This window comes from Pipistrellus kuhlii, unplaced genomic scaffold, assembly GCF_014108245.1.
Source record: "Pipistrellus kuhlii isolate mPipKuh1 unplaced genomic scaffold, mPipKuh1.p scaffold_m20_p_32, whole genome shotgun sequence".
Taxonomy (NCBI): Eukaryota; Metazoa; Chordata; class Mammalia; order Chiroptera; family Vespertilionidae; genus Pipistrellus; species Pipistrellus kuhlii.
Genome location: NW_023425532.1, coordinates 614,254 through 629,564, shown reverse-complemented (window position 1 = coordinate 629,564; position 15,311 = coordinate 614,254). Strand labels below are relative to the sequence as shown.

The 15,311-nt window shown below is 41.9% G+C and overlaps 1 protein-coding gene across 1 annotated transcript in view; it reads right to left on the bottom strand.

The window, feature by feature from the left end:
* DGKK (diacylglycerol kinase kappa) overlaps positions 1-15,311 on the bottom strand; it is a 140,231-nt gene that overhangs the window by 7,154 nt on the left and 117,766 nt on the right. Inside the window, exons 18-26 of the mRNA XM_036460448.2 lie at positions 14,587-14,694; positions 10,223-10,319; positions 9,878-9,985; positions 9,098-9,211; positions 8,619-8,753; positions 7,475-7,635; positions 6,386-6,527; positions 5,063-5,152; positions 465-575 (exon numbers count right to left, since the gene is read on the bottom strand). Coding sequence (XP_036316341.1) covers positions 465-575; positions 5,063-5,152; positions 6,386-6,527; positions 7,475-7,635; positions 8,619-8,753; positions 9,098-9,211; positions 9,878-9,985; positions 10,223-10,319; positions 14,587-14,694 — 1,066 coding nt within the window. The remainder of the gene's footprint in view (positions 1-464; positions 576-5,062; positions 5,153-6,385; positions 6,528-7,474; positions 7,636-8,618; positions 8,754-9,097; positions 9,212-9,877; positions 9,986-10,222; positions 10,320-14,586; positions 14,695-15,311) is intronic.

Here is a 15,311-nt window from a genome sequence, read left to right as displayed (position 1 = left end):
AGATCAGGAGAAACAGGTGATAATTGGAAGAGTTAACTACTAGTAAGATCTGGGAACCATCCATTTAGAAGAGAGGTTGGCTGTAAACTACTGGTATGGTCAAAATTGTATGTACCAGATGAAATTCAGTCCTGGCAGCACATACTCAGCAGGAAAGGGGAATTGTGGCCAGGAGAACAGCACAGAAAAAAGCAAACTTGCTTATTCTTCCCCAATCATCTCCTTCCACAGAATAGTTCATTCTGGTTACTTTTCCAAGGCCATATGATTTTTCAATGTGTTTTATGTCTTGTCCTGTACACTTATGATGAGGGGATGGAAAGATGAGGCTCATTAAGCTAAAGCCAAAATCTACTATTAGATTCCCTCTGCTGTTTCAGTCATTGTCTTGACCCATACTGGAATGTAGAGCACCAAGGAATAATCCTTCTTCCCATTTATTTCCCAATCCTCAGGTCACATACCTCTGGAAAAAGGACTGAATTCATCCAGTTGATCTCAGATAGCTTTTCAAACTCCTCATTCATGGCATCCAGGGTGATTTGCAGTGTGGCCTCAGCCTCAGCATTTCTCAACTGGTGAAGACAGGAAAAAGAGTGAGTATTCAAGGCCTACAACCCTGCATCATAGACTCTTGACTTTTCTGCCACTCCTAATCTTTGCTAGTGACCATGAGACAACAGGGAGCCAACTTCCATCTTTTTTCGGCTGTGGAGTAATGGAAAAGTGTAGTGAGCTCTTTTTTTTTCTCAATAGGGAGACCCTGAAAAATCATGCAGCTCTCCTTAGGGCTGGAGATGTTCATTTTGGCAAGTAGAAAGGTCCTTTAACCAGGATCAATTAATATTGAGTTCTACCTCTACAGTTTAGGGTCTAGGACAAAGGTCTCTATAAATAGCAGCTACCAACTTTTGAGCACATACCATATGCCAGAAACTGCATTCATAATTTCATTTCATCTTTTCAATAGTTTGAGAAGTACTACTGTTCTAATTTTTGAAGTGAGAAAACAGATTCAAAGTTTAGTGTTCAAAAATCACATGGCTAGCAGAAACCGGTTTGGCTCAGTGGTAGAGCGTTGGTCTGCAGACTGAAAGGTCCTAGATTTGATTCCGGTCAAGGGCATGTACATTGGTTGCTGGCACATCCCCGGTAGGGGGTGTGCAAGAGGCAGCTGGTCGATGTTTCTCTCTCATCGACATTTCTAGCTCTCTATCCCTCTCCTTTCCTCTCTAAAAAATCAATAAAATATATTTTTTAAAAATCACATGGCTAGCTTCCAAAATGACAGCAGAGTAAGTAGAGGCTACACTGACACTTTCCCAGGACCAAACTGGAAATACAACTAAAATACAGAAAAGAAAAACATCCTGAAAAATAAACTGAAGACTAGCTGGAGAGAACCCTGATAACCAAGGATGGAAAGTGAAGATTTCATAGAGAGTGGTAGGAAGTGCAAAAGTGCAAAAGGGCTGGCCAGGCTCCCACAAACAGCAGCTGAAGTTCCAGAGAGATATCATAGCTGTGTGTGTGTGTGTGTGTGTGTGTGTGTGTGTGTGTGTGTGTGTATGTGTGTTTTCCACTCAAAATTCTGGGGTTTAAACTTTAAGCTGGGCTCCCCAACCCAGAGCACCAGAACAGAGAAAGGTGCCCCCATGACATCTTGATGTGAAAAGCAGTAGGGTTGATGTCTGCCAGGGAGAGATAGCTGGCAATGCAGGCACCCTCTTAAAAGGGTTAGAGGGGGTAGGGGTGGCCTAAAAGAGGTCAATGGGGGAAGAAAAGGGACATATGTAATACTTTCAACAATAAAGATTAAAAAAGAAAAGCAAAAAAAGAATATGGCTAGACTTACCCAGATCAGTTTAATACTATAGCCTATTCTCTATACAACACAGTCTCATAAAGGATATGTGGGGTGGCTGAATGCTAGGAGGAATCTTTACTACATAGTTACTGTAATTTAAAGGCTGCTTTGTGAAGTAAGGAAAGACCTAAAGAGAGATTGCCTCAATTTTCCCTCCTGGCAAAGAGGGCCTGCCTCTTCAGGCTGTGCTTTAGCCCCTATATATTCACTCTTAGTAAGAAATGAGTTCCAGAATGCTTGTTCCACAGGTTAAGGAAATGCAGCTTCAGTATTCCCTAGCAACTCCCAGCACCCACAGGGCTCTTTTGGAACAGTCTCCAACTCAGATAAACCAAGTTCTAGACCAGCAACATAGGTGAGATTGTTCATATTCCAGTAAATAGTGAAGTGGGATTATAGATACATGTTGACATTTTCAACCTGGACATGATTTCCAGCTTACCTAACTTGGCCTCATCTCTCCCCCCTGACATATCCTCAACTTTCAACCTGGTCCTTATGAGGCTTCTTGTAGTGGCCACTTGATGCACCAGCCATAATGGAACCTTGCCAACTGTCACAAATAAGTGGCAGGTGGAATGAGTGAGGGATGAGGCTGGAGGTTATGCTCACTCAGAATGTGATATGAGAGAGATAAATATCTTTTGATTTTGTTTTACAGTTAATGATTTAGGACAATACAGAGTAGCCCAGATGCATTGGACATTTGTGTACACATGACAGTGGGACGGGAGAGAATGGGTGTCAGATAGAAATTGCCATCACTTCAAGGTAAAGAGGGAAGGGGCAGGAGTCCTTACAGGTATACCTACCAACAACACTTTGGTAGTCAAACCCAAAGGTATAGAAAAGAAAAGAGTTTTAGGCCTTGGAAAATGAATCCTAATCATAATAGTAAAGTAATAAAATGGCTTCCTAATGACTTCATGTTTGGCATCTGGAGACTCAGGCTCTGAAAAATAGTAGGTGGGTGGGCCTGAGTCTTGTACTTTATTTTCCTGTCCTTCTGGATCCAGTGGAAAACTTGTCTAGGACTCTTTTCTGAGGTAGATGTGCAAACTGACTTAGAGGACTTAGTGCTTATTTCTTGGTTCCTGTCCCAAAACAAATGAGGTTGCCAAATAAGGAAAGTTGGAGTTCCTGAGTGGTGTTTACTTTATAATAAATCTATATCCAGCTGCCAAGAGTGAGCTCTGTAGTATCCTCCTTCAAAGGGAGAAATAACACACCCAAATGAAATAAGTATTATTAGTAATCCTCGCCCAAAGACATTTTCCCATTGATTTTTAGAGAGAGTGGAAGAGAGAGGGAAAGACAGAGAGAAACATTGATGTGAGAGGAACACACTGATTGGTTGCCTCCTGCATGAACCCTGACCAGGGCCCAGATTGGGGAGGAGCCTATACCCAAGGTATGTGCCCTTGACTGGAATAGAATCTGGGACCCTTTGATCCACAGGCCAATGCTCTGTTCACTGAGCCAAACCAGCTAGGGCTAAATGAAATAAGTCTTATCTCTATGATCCTTCAATGAAACAGCCTTTCTGGAGATACTTGGTTATTCTTAGTTAGCTTCTGCCTGACCCCTGGTCTCATTTGGATGTATGCTGTATGCTCAATTTGGGTTGTTGGCTAGCAGGAACCAATATTCATGCCATGAGCCTCAAGAAAATTTGAATGGCAATAAAAGTCCAAATTCCCATATTTCCTGCTACCCAAACTGGCAAGGCCATTGAATTCTGCTAATATATAGAAGGTATTTCTGTTGCTATTGTCTAAGGCTGAAAGACTCTAGCTTGGGGTTCAGATTCTGGGTCAACCTGACCTGATTGCCATAGGGACTCCACTGCCTATGCAGTATGCCAATTATTGTAGGTGGTGCAAATGGAAAAGGGGAAGTGGATGCACTTCTTGGAATATCAACTTCAAATAAACCATAATTAATGATAAGCAAGGACAGCACCTGCCACATTGCCCTAACAGCCAACCCCAAAGTGGGGTAATTATGATCAGTTGACTGATCAGAGCACACTCACCATGTGTGCCTATGGGCTTTGCCTTCTGTGAAACATGCAACAATTTTTGTAGCCTCAGTCCATTTTCCCTAAGGCTAATAAAATTTACTATTTATCAAACTGATGTTATACAATAATTGGCTTAATCCTACAACAACCTGGAAAGGTAGAGATTACCATTTCTATTTTGTAGGTAGGGAAACTGAGATCTAGAGAGATGGAATTATTTCACACAGCTAGTGTTATGGATTCAATTGTTTTCTCCCCCCTCCCCCCTTCCCCAACTCCCCCCCCCCCAAAAAAAAAAAAACACAACAAAACAAAACAAAGAGTTACATTGAAATTCTAACTCCAGTATCTCAGAATGTGACCTTGTTTAGAAATACGGTAATTGTGATGTAATTCATTTTTAAGATGAAGTCATACTGCAATAGGATAGACCCCTGATCCAATATGACTGCTATCCTTATAAGAAGATGGCCATTTGAGGACAGAAAGATACAGGGAGAACACTGCATGAAGATGGAAGATTGGAATAATGCATCTATAAGACAAGGAACAACAAAGATTGCTAGCAAGTCACTAGAAAATAGGAAGAGGCAAGGAAGGATTTCAGTACAGGTTTCAGAGGGAATATGGCCCTGTTGACACCTTGATTTCAGGCTTCTAGCCTACGGAACTGTGAGACACTAAGTTTCTCTTGTTTTTTGTCACCCAGAGTTTAGTACTTTGTTTCAGCAACCTTAGGAAACTAATAGTTAGTAAGGAGCAGATTTGGTATTTGAACCTAGAGTCTCCCAACTTTTCCCACTATTCTATACTGTCTTCATGGTGAGAGAGGTATGTGGACACCTGGGAGATATAGAGCTGCTTGAAGAGCAAACCTTTTCCTACTGAAGCTGTTTTAGGTATGATGGGAACAACCTAAATCCAGGAGACATTTGCCAAAGGATAGGGGAAGACTTTTCTTCAAGGACATGGCAGTTCAGTGGATTAGCATAACCTATGAAGTGACACAGTTAATGACAACCCTGGGTGAGTATAACACAGCAGGGACTGCCAGCTAAGCACCTGGCTAAAATGCTCCTCCAGGTCTTCCAATTCCCTAGAACCAAGTATAGATCATGATCATCTTCAGATGGAATACTTTGCCCTCCCTTGTTCCAACCCCTTCCACTCACCAAGTTTTTTTCCAGGAAAGCTTTGGTGTCATCGTAGAGCCCTTTAAGATTGAATGTAACACCGACTGCATCATTTCTACTTAAAGGAGCCTGAGAGGAGGAAAATGGAAAAGAAGGTAAGGGAAAGGACAAAGACCGAGGAGTTGTTGGTTAGTAAGTATGCAGCAACTGACTTCTCTATGGGAAGGGAAGAACAAGCTAGTGGGATGTGGCTGTAGGTAAAAAAGTAATATTCAAAATATCAATATAATACAGCTAGTACAGTATGGGTGCTGGAACCAAATTAGAACTGATGCCAGCTGTCAACTACTGTAGTTGTATTGGCATATCATATGAAGTGGGACAGCACAATTTGGCATTTGACATCATTGATTGAGTGCTATGGGCATAGGGAAATAGGAAATACGAAAACCAAAGAGTAACCTTGAGGCTACTTGCTGCCACTGGAATAAAACTACCAGTACCTTTCCCATGGTAGGTGAAGTTAGGCCCAACCTTCTCTCTTCTTGAAACTCAAGGCCTCCTCTAACTAGGAACTAGCCCCAAATATATAGGTAACCAACATTTTAGGAAGCCCTGACTCTATATGTGGCCCTTTGGTATCACTTGCCTAGCACTAAAACGACTTTTTAAAAGTATCACATAAGCCAGCGGGTGTGGCTTAGTCATTGTGTGTTGATCTATGAACCAGGAGGTCACAGTTCAATTCCCAGTCAGGGCACATGCCTGGGTTGCAAGCTTGATCCCCAGTGTGGGGCATGCAGGAGGGAGCCAATCAATGATTCTCTCTCATCATTGATATTTTTACTCCTCTCTCCCTCTCCCTTCTTTTTTGAAATCAATAAAAAAATATTTAAAAAATAAGAGCATCCCATAAATCTTCTGGTAATGGGTAAACTCATGGGATGGCACATTTAACATCAAGCATTAAAGCATTCTTATCTGGATATTTCCCTTTAAGAGGGAAACCAAGGCAGCTTGGAGCTCAGGTTTCAATGACAGGTGTTGCCTTAACAGGCTACCTGGAATTAAGAAGGGCCAAGGCCAAGTTTCTCTCCATTTAATTGCCCCTTTCCCTCTACGGTCAGTGTGGTAGGTGGCTATCAGAGAAGAGGGCTAGGTCTCAGATGATGAAATCTGCTATAGGATTCCCCGAGTAGCCACTCTGGACTTGTAACAGTCAAGGAATACCTGCCTTCCCTTCCACTCTATCCATCAATTTCCTGACATATCATTTGCCCAATTTCTCCATGCTGCCTAGGAAGCATCCCCTTCCTTTCTTTTCATCCCCTTTTCTATTTGGTTTGCCCTTTGCCCCCGTACCTCAATGTCAGCACAGGAAGCTGCACCTGCCTCATTGCTGCTGTCTTGGCCATAAAAAATGTCTTCCAGGATTTTGGCACTGGCATTCACAGAATCCATGAGGACAGATACATGCTGGTGGATCTTGCTCAGGTTAGTAAGTCTGTAATAAAACAAGGACAGATAGATAAGTGTGTAGTTCTGAAGGACTTCTGTCCTGGGGTGCTGGTGATGGCTTGGCTAAGAATAGAAAGTCCTGGGTACCCAAATTGACACTTCCTATTATTTTTATTTTTCTTTAAGTAGCCATCTGTGCCAAAGAAACTGTCTCTACTCTAGGTATTCATCTTTGTCTATCTTGTCTCAGTTGTAGGTGCTTCGGGACAGTGGGAGGCCATAGTATAGGAGGGCAGATGACTCAAGAAACTTCAAGGCCCTGCTGATATTTAAGGGAAAGGATGAACATTCTTATTCCTATTTGGGTCTGGGAAAACAGGAGGAAATAAAAGTTCATCTCTGACCAAAACTGGTTTGGCTCAGTGGATAGAGGGTCGACCTGCGGACTGAAGGGTCCCAGGTTCTATTCCGGTCAAGGGCATATATCTCGGTTGAGGGAACATCCCCAGTGGGGGGTGTGCGGGAGGCAGCTGATCGATGTTTCTCTCTCATTGATGTTTCTGGCTCTCTGGCTCTCTGCCTTCCTTACTGTGAAAAATCAATAATAGATCAACTGAAGGACTTGTATACATGCATATAAGTACAACCAATGGACATAAAGCTTTGGGGAGGGAGGGGATGTGTGGGAGGGAGGGAGGGGAAAAAATCAATAAAATATGTAAAAAATAAATTAATTAATTAATTAAATTAAAAAATATATATATATTTTTTAAAAAAAGTTCATCCCTGGGTCTAATGGGAGCGGTCCAAGTTGGCTTATTGCTGAGTACAAAGACCATTTCCTATTTGGATTGTCAGGGTCTCTGTCAAACTTCAGAGCTCTGGGTAAAACTTCTGAGAACAAGCTCCCCAGTAGCCAATAGATACAAATCAGCTTTTTCCTATATCCCTTTTTAGGATTTTCAGCCCTGTGTCTAGGCTAGTTTCACTTACCCGCTGATGAGGTTTTCAGCAAGCCGAGCTAACTGCTGCATCTGGGCATACTCCTCATCAGAGAGGCTATCTTGAGATCCCTGGGAGTCCAATTGGGGTTGAGAGGCAGCTTGAATTTCAGTATGCTTGCTCTCCCACATTTTCATTGAGTTCTCAAAGTCCTGGAGATGAAGACAGTGGCAGATCCTAATGATTTCTGTAGCTAAGAGGGCATGTGACAGATCTGTATGTGAGTCTGAAATTTGTGGGTATCGTGCAGAAAGGGAAAAGAGTGCCTTCACCCCCTATATACCCAATTACACACCTATACAAATATCCATCATTTTATTCAATGTCTCTTTTGTACTAGGCACTTTTAGTTTTTGCTGTCGTTGTTACTATCGTGAATCTTGGGACAATATGTTTCAATCAGATAGACATCTGCCTTCCAGATACTCTTATATGGTTGCACTATTATCAGTACGATAGCGGAGCATCTTTCATGTTCCCTGCTTTGCCAAATCTAAGTAATATGTTGTGATAGACTTTAGAACCAGAGATATCTGATTTAATTTTGAATCATCCTTCTATCATTTACTGGTTGTATGACCTTTAGCAACTTATTTAACCTCTTTGGTCCTCATTTTCTTCACCTGTAAAATGGAAATAAGTGTATCTATGTTATCAAATTGTTGGGGGGACCTATCTGAGATAATATATTTAAACTGTCCACCACAATGTAGGCTAGAGAGGAGTCATTAATGATCAGATGTTCAGTGCTTGGAATCTCTTGTTGAAAGAACAGATTTCTCTTGAACTACCCAGTCTTAGCTCTATGTGCAGTGGAGAGAGGACAGCTTTGTCCAAAGCCATAGGAGGGAAGCTCCTTGTCTCACTCTCTTAGAGGTTTGAAAATGTCAGTATATATCAGAATGTCTTGGGGAAGGCGTTGTTTAAAAACTCAAGTTCCCAGAAACTACCCATCCCCATTCTGATTCATTAGGCCCAGGGTGCACATTTCTAGCAAGTAACCAAAGTGACTTATTATAAAAGTAGCAAACATGCATCCCTTGGAGGAATTCTGCTTGACTGGAAGTATTCAGTACTCAGCAAGAGTTGTATATGAGACAATGCAGGAGCCCAAGACAAGCCTTTCCTTTCTTACCCGATCTCTTGTCAGCATCTGGGCAGTGTTCTTGTATCTAATCTTGATAAGGCCTGGCCTCTGAACCCAGGCCTCCCCATCCACCTGCACTGGGATACCTTCTTCACCATCAATGGTTATCATCACCTCACGACACTGCCAGGAAAGAAGAAGGAGAATAGGGCAGAAAAAATGAGGCAACTACTGTAGAGCAATCTGATAATACCACAGTCATGGCCATAATGTGTATCTGCAGCAGGACTGGCAAGGATGTAAATCAGATTATTTCATGGATGAAATACCTGCTATCTATGGGTTTTTTGCTCCTTCAGTCCCTACCACCTTTGTCTCCAACCTTAGCCAGTACCTTGCTGTCCACCAGATAACCTCAACACTCTACCCTGACAGTTATTCCCAATTAATTTCTGGGACAACTCCATATCCTGGAGTGTAGCTACAGAGTTCAGTCCCTTTCTTGTGCCAACCCAGCCCCTACCTACCTGGGCAATGCGATGATGATGCAGATTGATGATACGGGACATCGCCATCTGTACAGAACCAAAGATTGCCACTATCTCCAGCTTTCCATCATCTATTGCAGGTACCTCATATTCCTGGGGAGGAAGAATTGTGTCACATATCCACTTGATAAACCATACATTGTCTATCACAGAACAGGTATGCTTTGAAGGCTCCTAGTGAGAATTTTTCTAGCTCATGAAGAGTGGAGTGACTATATATTAAAAAGGGAAAGATGAGGTCAGGAGCCCACCTGGGAAAAGGACACCGCGATGATAATTCTTAGTTCCTTTTGAGATCACTGCTCTGCGCTGGTTCCCTCTCTGTCTAATCTAGCACCATAAATGCCCAAGGCCAATCTTATTGGCCTCATGACCTTCTTGAGTGAGCTTAGAGAAAATGGTCATTTCCAGTTTCTCAGGAGATTTTATTGACAGATCTCTCTGGAGAAAAGAGCATGGCTTAGGTAACCTTATTAGGATCTGTCATGCCTAAGGAATGAAAAATTCAAAGTCCAGGTGACACCTAAGAATTGATCTGATCCTGGGGTCTTTGGTTGATTCTTTTTCTATTTTTATTTTTTGTTCTGAAATGCTAATTAAAATACTGCTTATATAGCTGCTATCAATAAAGGTTCCCAGCTGACTTCTTCTTCCCACATTGTCCACTTTCTTTCTACCCCAGTGAGTCCAACTCTCCTTTCTGAGATATCTTAGAGGGGCCAGACATTTCTTCCTCCCTGTCCCTTATTTTATACTTACAGTGGTTGCTGTGCTGCTTCCCCAGAAGTTGATGCCTCCAGCATAGCTGGGAATGTTGAGCACTACAATGCCTTGCAGGTTTGGCAAAGAGATAGCTTTTCCGTCACACTGAAAGATAGAAACGTGAAGGAACATTATAGAGATAGGGGAAGACATCTGCTCTTCATGCTATCATTTTCTCAACCATAAAATGGAAATCTATCTTCTGCCTTCCTCCCATGAGCTCTGAGGATCAGAGGTAAAGCTCAGAGAGAAGCAAGAATATAGGAGAAAGTTGATTCCCAAAGTCATGAGATTTCTTTCTTTTTTCTATGTTCAGGAAAGACTACCCTCTTTTCTACTAACCTCCAGGTGCACTCGTTCTTCGAGGTTCCTGTAAGAGCGCTGCAAAAGTTCTTTGCTTCCCAAAAGACCATACCACATCTTGTTCTTAAGGCGGCTACTGTAGGGAGATAAAGTAGAGAAAGGTAGCCACAGGGTGAATAATATAAAGGTCAATGGATGAGGAAAAGCAAGATGGGACACCATTTTATACCTCAAGTGCCTTCATATAGAGAGGAGTCATATTGAATGGTAACTAAACACAAGAGGATATGCTAAGATGGTATAACTGGTATCTCCACTCAAACATCTGCTGAAATGGGTTCCTGGCCCTGTTGAATGCTTTAGCATCTTATCGGTACATAAGGTTGCCATTTTCCTTGCTTCTGATATTGGTTCAGACTTGGAAGAGACAACCAATATTCAGCAAGTAATGCTTATAAAAAGCTTTGAGTATAGCTGGCTGTAGACACTAGCTACCTTGTCAAGTACCATTCTAGGAGCTCAAGATTTCAGCTTCATGGAATCAATTTCATTTGAAACATATGACTTTTTCTTTGAATCACTTTTTTTTCTGGCAAAGTGGAGGGAGTTTTCTGAGATCTGTATATTAATCATCTAATTTTTTAAAACCATTCCTATCTTTTCTTTAAAATATATTTTATTGATTTTTTACAGAGAAGAAGGGAGAGAGATAGCCAGAAATGTCGATGAGAGAGAAACATTGACCAGCCGCCTCCTGCAAACTCCCCACCGGGGATGTGCCCGCAACCAATGTACATGCCCTTGACCGGAATCGAACCTGGGACCTTTCAGTCCGCAGACCGACGCTCTACCACTGAGCCAAACCGGTTTCGGCTTAATCATCTAATTTAGTGCTATATAGTTTGTCTTAAGTTTACTATGTAGATTATAGAGGAAGATCCAGTGGAGAGAAGATAGGACAGGCAAATATATCAAGAAACTTTGGGTGAAGGTAGAAAGGACAGGATCCTGCTGATTGTAGGATCTCTAATCAAAACAAGCAGAGAGCTTTACAATCACTAGAAAGGTTGGCTAGAGTTTGCTATGAGTTTTTATTTATCCTTTTATTTGATTTATTTAAAACTATTTATTGGGAGTATTATAGATGTTCCCCTTCCTCAATCTCCCATTGCCTTCTTCCACCTAGTTCCCACCCCACCCCAGGCATTCACTAACTACCCTATTGTCTGTGTACATAAGTAATGCATAATACATATGTTCTTTGATTAATCTCTTCCCACTCCCCATCCCTCTGAGATTTGTCACTCTGTTCCATGTTTTTATGCCTCTGATTCTATTTTATTAATTGGTTCATTTTGTTCTTTAGGTTCTTTGTTCATTTATTTTGATTTTTAGATTCAATTGTTGATAGTTATGTATTTATTGCCATTTTATTGTTCATATTTTTATCTCTTCTTCTTCTTATTGTTATTATTATTATTATTATATTATTATTATTTCTAGTGGTCCAGTGCATGAAATTCATGCATGAGGGTGGGCAGTTCCCTCAGCCCAGCTTGCACCCTCTCCAATCGAGGATTGCTGGCTCCTAACTTCTCACCTGCCTGCCTGCCTGATTGCCCCTAACTCCTCTGCCTGCCTGCCTGATTGCCCCTAATCTCTCTGCCTGCCTGCCTGATTGCCCCTATCTGCCCTCCCCTGCTGGCCTGATCTCATCCCCAAAGGCCTTCTCTGCCAGCCTGATCTTGCCCCAACTTCCCTCCCCTGCTGGCCTGGTTGCCCCCAATTGCCCTTCCCTGCTAGCCTGATCTCGCTCCCAGTGGTCCTCCCCTGCCAGTCTGATCTGGCCCCCAACTGCCCTACATGCCTGGCCTGGTTACCCCAACTGTTCTCCCTGCTGGCCTGATTGTGCCCCCAACTACCCTCCCCTGTAGGCCTGATTGTCCCTAACAGTCTCTGACTCAGCCCCCGCCACTATGGCTTTGTCCAGAAGGAAGTCAGATGTCCGAAAGATGGCTGGTTGACCCAGTCTAATTAGCATATCACCCTTTTAGTAGTACAGATAGATTATATAATATAGTATTGCTTACCGTATTTTCCGGCGTATAAGACTACTTTTGAAATGAAAAGAAGTCAACCAAAAATCGGGGGCAAAAGACCAAAATTGCACAAAAATTACCTGCAGATCTTGGCGGCAAAGTAAGTCTTTTCTTTGAAGTGGGGGGTAGTCTTATACAGCGAATATAGGCCTAAACCTATGTTTTAACTGTAAAATTAGGGGGTCGTCTTATATGCCGGAAAATATGGTAATTAGGGAGGGAGCTTTTTTAGCAAGAGGAGATTCTCTTGGCAGACAAAAACACATAATCCCTATATCTGGACTGATAGCCAATCATATGCACTATACTGCCAAACTGGTCATTAAAAAGTTGAACCACCTTCTTAAACCTTACACCAAATAGCTGTTACCTTTAAAACCCCTCCTCAGCCCCTACCTTAGGCTCTGCCTTTACAGTTCACCCAGGTTAGGTTTTGATTGGTTGGTTTCTATGCCAGTCAGCATCAAAAGCTCTGCCTCCTAGGCAGCCATTAGCTCCTGGCACTTCACCCAAATTTGATTCTGATTAGTTGGTTTCTATGCCAGTCCACATCTCTGGGCCTTTCAACGGGCCTGATCAGAGAGGTGGGGCTGATCAGCAGCCCTAGCAGAGGCCTGAGAGAAAGAGAGGAATGGCTGCTAGCCAGGCCTGGAGTGAAAGAGAGAGGAGAGTGCTGATCAGCAGCTGCCACGAAGGCTATGGATTGACCCTGCTTCTCTGTCCAGGCCTCTCTTCACACTTGATTCATAGCCTCCTTGACAGTCAGTGCTGGGTGAGGGTGCCTGAAGTGGTCACTATCAGTGCTGGGTCTCCTCAGCAACACAGCACTGACTTTGGTCAATCGAGCCTTTGGTTGTTTTGGATGTTATGGACCCTGGGTTTTTATATATGAGGATTACTAGAGGCCCAGTGCATGAAATTCATGCACTTGTGGGGTTCCTCAGCCTGGCCTGTGTCCTCTCCCAGTCTGGGAGTCCTTGGAGGATGTCCATTAGTCAGACATCCTTATCTCCATGGAGGCGGGAGAGGTTTCCATCACTGCTGCTGCACTTGCCAGCCATGAGCCCAACTTCTGGCTGAGTGGTGCTCCCCCTGTGGGAGTGCACTGACCACCAGGGGGCAGCTCCTGTGTTTAGCCTCTGTCCCCGGTGGTCAGTGTGCATCATAGCTACCAGATGTTCTGCTGTTTGGTCGATTTGCATATTAGCCTTTTATCATATAGAATTACTCAAGAATACCCTTTAATAGTTCATGTAATACTGGTTTGGTGGTAATGAACTTCTTTATCTTTTCCTTGTCTGTGAAGCTCTTTATCTGACCTTCAATTCTTTTTAAATTAAATGTATTGGAGTGATATTGGTTAATAAGATTATATGCAAGTGTACAACTCTATGATACATCATCTGCATATTGCACTATGTACCCACCACTCAAAATCAAATCTTCCTTCACCATATATTTGACCCCCTTTACCCTTTAATGCCCTACCCCACCTCTTCTTCCTCCAGTAACTACCATACTGTCTGTGTCAATGAGTTTTTGTTTTTAAAGTAAAGCCACAGAAATAAATCACCACAGGCATGAGCTTTGAAATGTAAAAAGGCTAGTATAAAATTACTTGTATTCTGTTTTAAATCACAAGTACTTTGGGCACTTTAGTTTCTATATCTATAAAAATGGTTTCATTATATATAAATGCTAAATACCTAGAACAACTACGACAATTCTGAAAAAGAACAAAGTTGGAGGACTTTCATCTTTCAATATCAAAACTAACTTTAAAGCTACAAATTAACAAGATAGTGTGGTATTTGTATAGAATAAACACATAGATAAATGGAATAGAAATGATAATCTAAAATCAATAGGTCCAAGGAAACCAGGTTAGTAACACAAATAACTAGTCAGTTGATACTTTGCAACCTTGTTAATAAAAAAACAGACCCAAAGCCACTACTAGGATCTGGTTAAGTTTTCACAGAACAAAGGTAAGCAATTTGCTGAATCAAGTCAATGTAATCTGTTTAAAATAACAGTAACACAGTTAGTTGTGTCTACACAATAACTTACATGTCTAGATTAAGAAGGCAGCCAAAGTTCAGGATGCCAAATGCAGAGTCATCACAGATTAAGTTAACATTTGGGCAAGCAGTACCATTAGGATAATCTTGGGACTAATGTGTTTTATTTCCAAAGGACCTCTTATTTTTGTTGCGTGTCTGAGAGGTAGGGTATGTAGCAATATACTATGTATATATGGTTATTGTCTGTCTTCATGTAAGAAGATGAGTTTATTTTCCTTACTTGTATTGTCCTGGGTGTTCATCTCTTCTGTTGTTGAACTCCAGAGAAATTTTAGCATCTAGTCCAATTCCAAAATAGTTGTTCATGACGCACTTTTCTTTGAAACGTCTGAAATTAGGCAAAGGGAAGAGGAGAACAGACATTGGTGCACAAAAGAAGTGTCATTATTAATTGGCAGCAGACTTCATATGCATGATAAAAAAAGCACTGACGGAAGGCCTCCTCTACATTGGACACAAGCCTTAATGTTCTTGGGAAGCACAAGTAGATTTCCTATTGTGTTAACAACTAGCATTGTTAGCTGTAAAAGAGGGCACCCACCTAGTTGGGAAGATTCAGTGGATTTGGGGCTCATAATAAAGAAATAATCTTTGGAAGTCCTCAGATATGAGTGGCCAATATTTTCCCACATATAATAAAGGGGAATAGAGTCATTGGTTTATTCCCACAATGAACTTTTGAGTATTTCACATAAAAATGTATGAGAGTAGCCCTGGCTGGTATGGCTCAATTGGTTGTGTCGTCCCTTGCGCCAAGGGGCTGCTGGTTTGATTCTGGGTCAGGCTACATACCCAGGTTGTGGGGTTGGTTCCTAGTTGGGGTGCGTATGGGAGGCAACCAATCAATGTTTCTCATATTAATTTTTCTCTCTCTACTTTTCCTTTCCTTTCTCTCTAAAATAAATAAAATCATATTTAAAAACAATAAAAATGTATGAGAGTAAA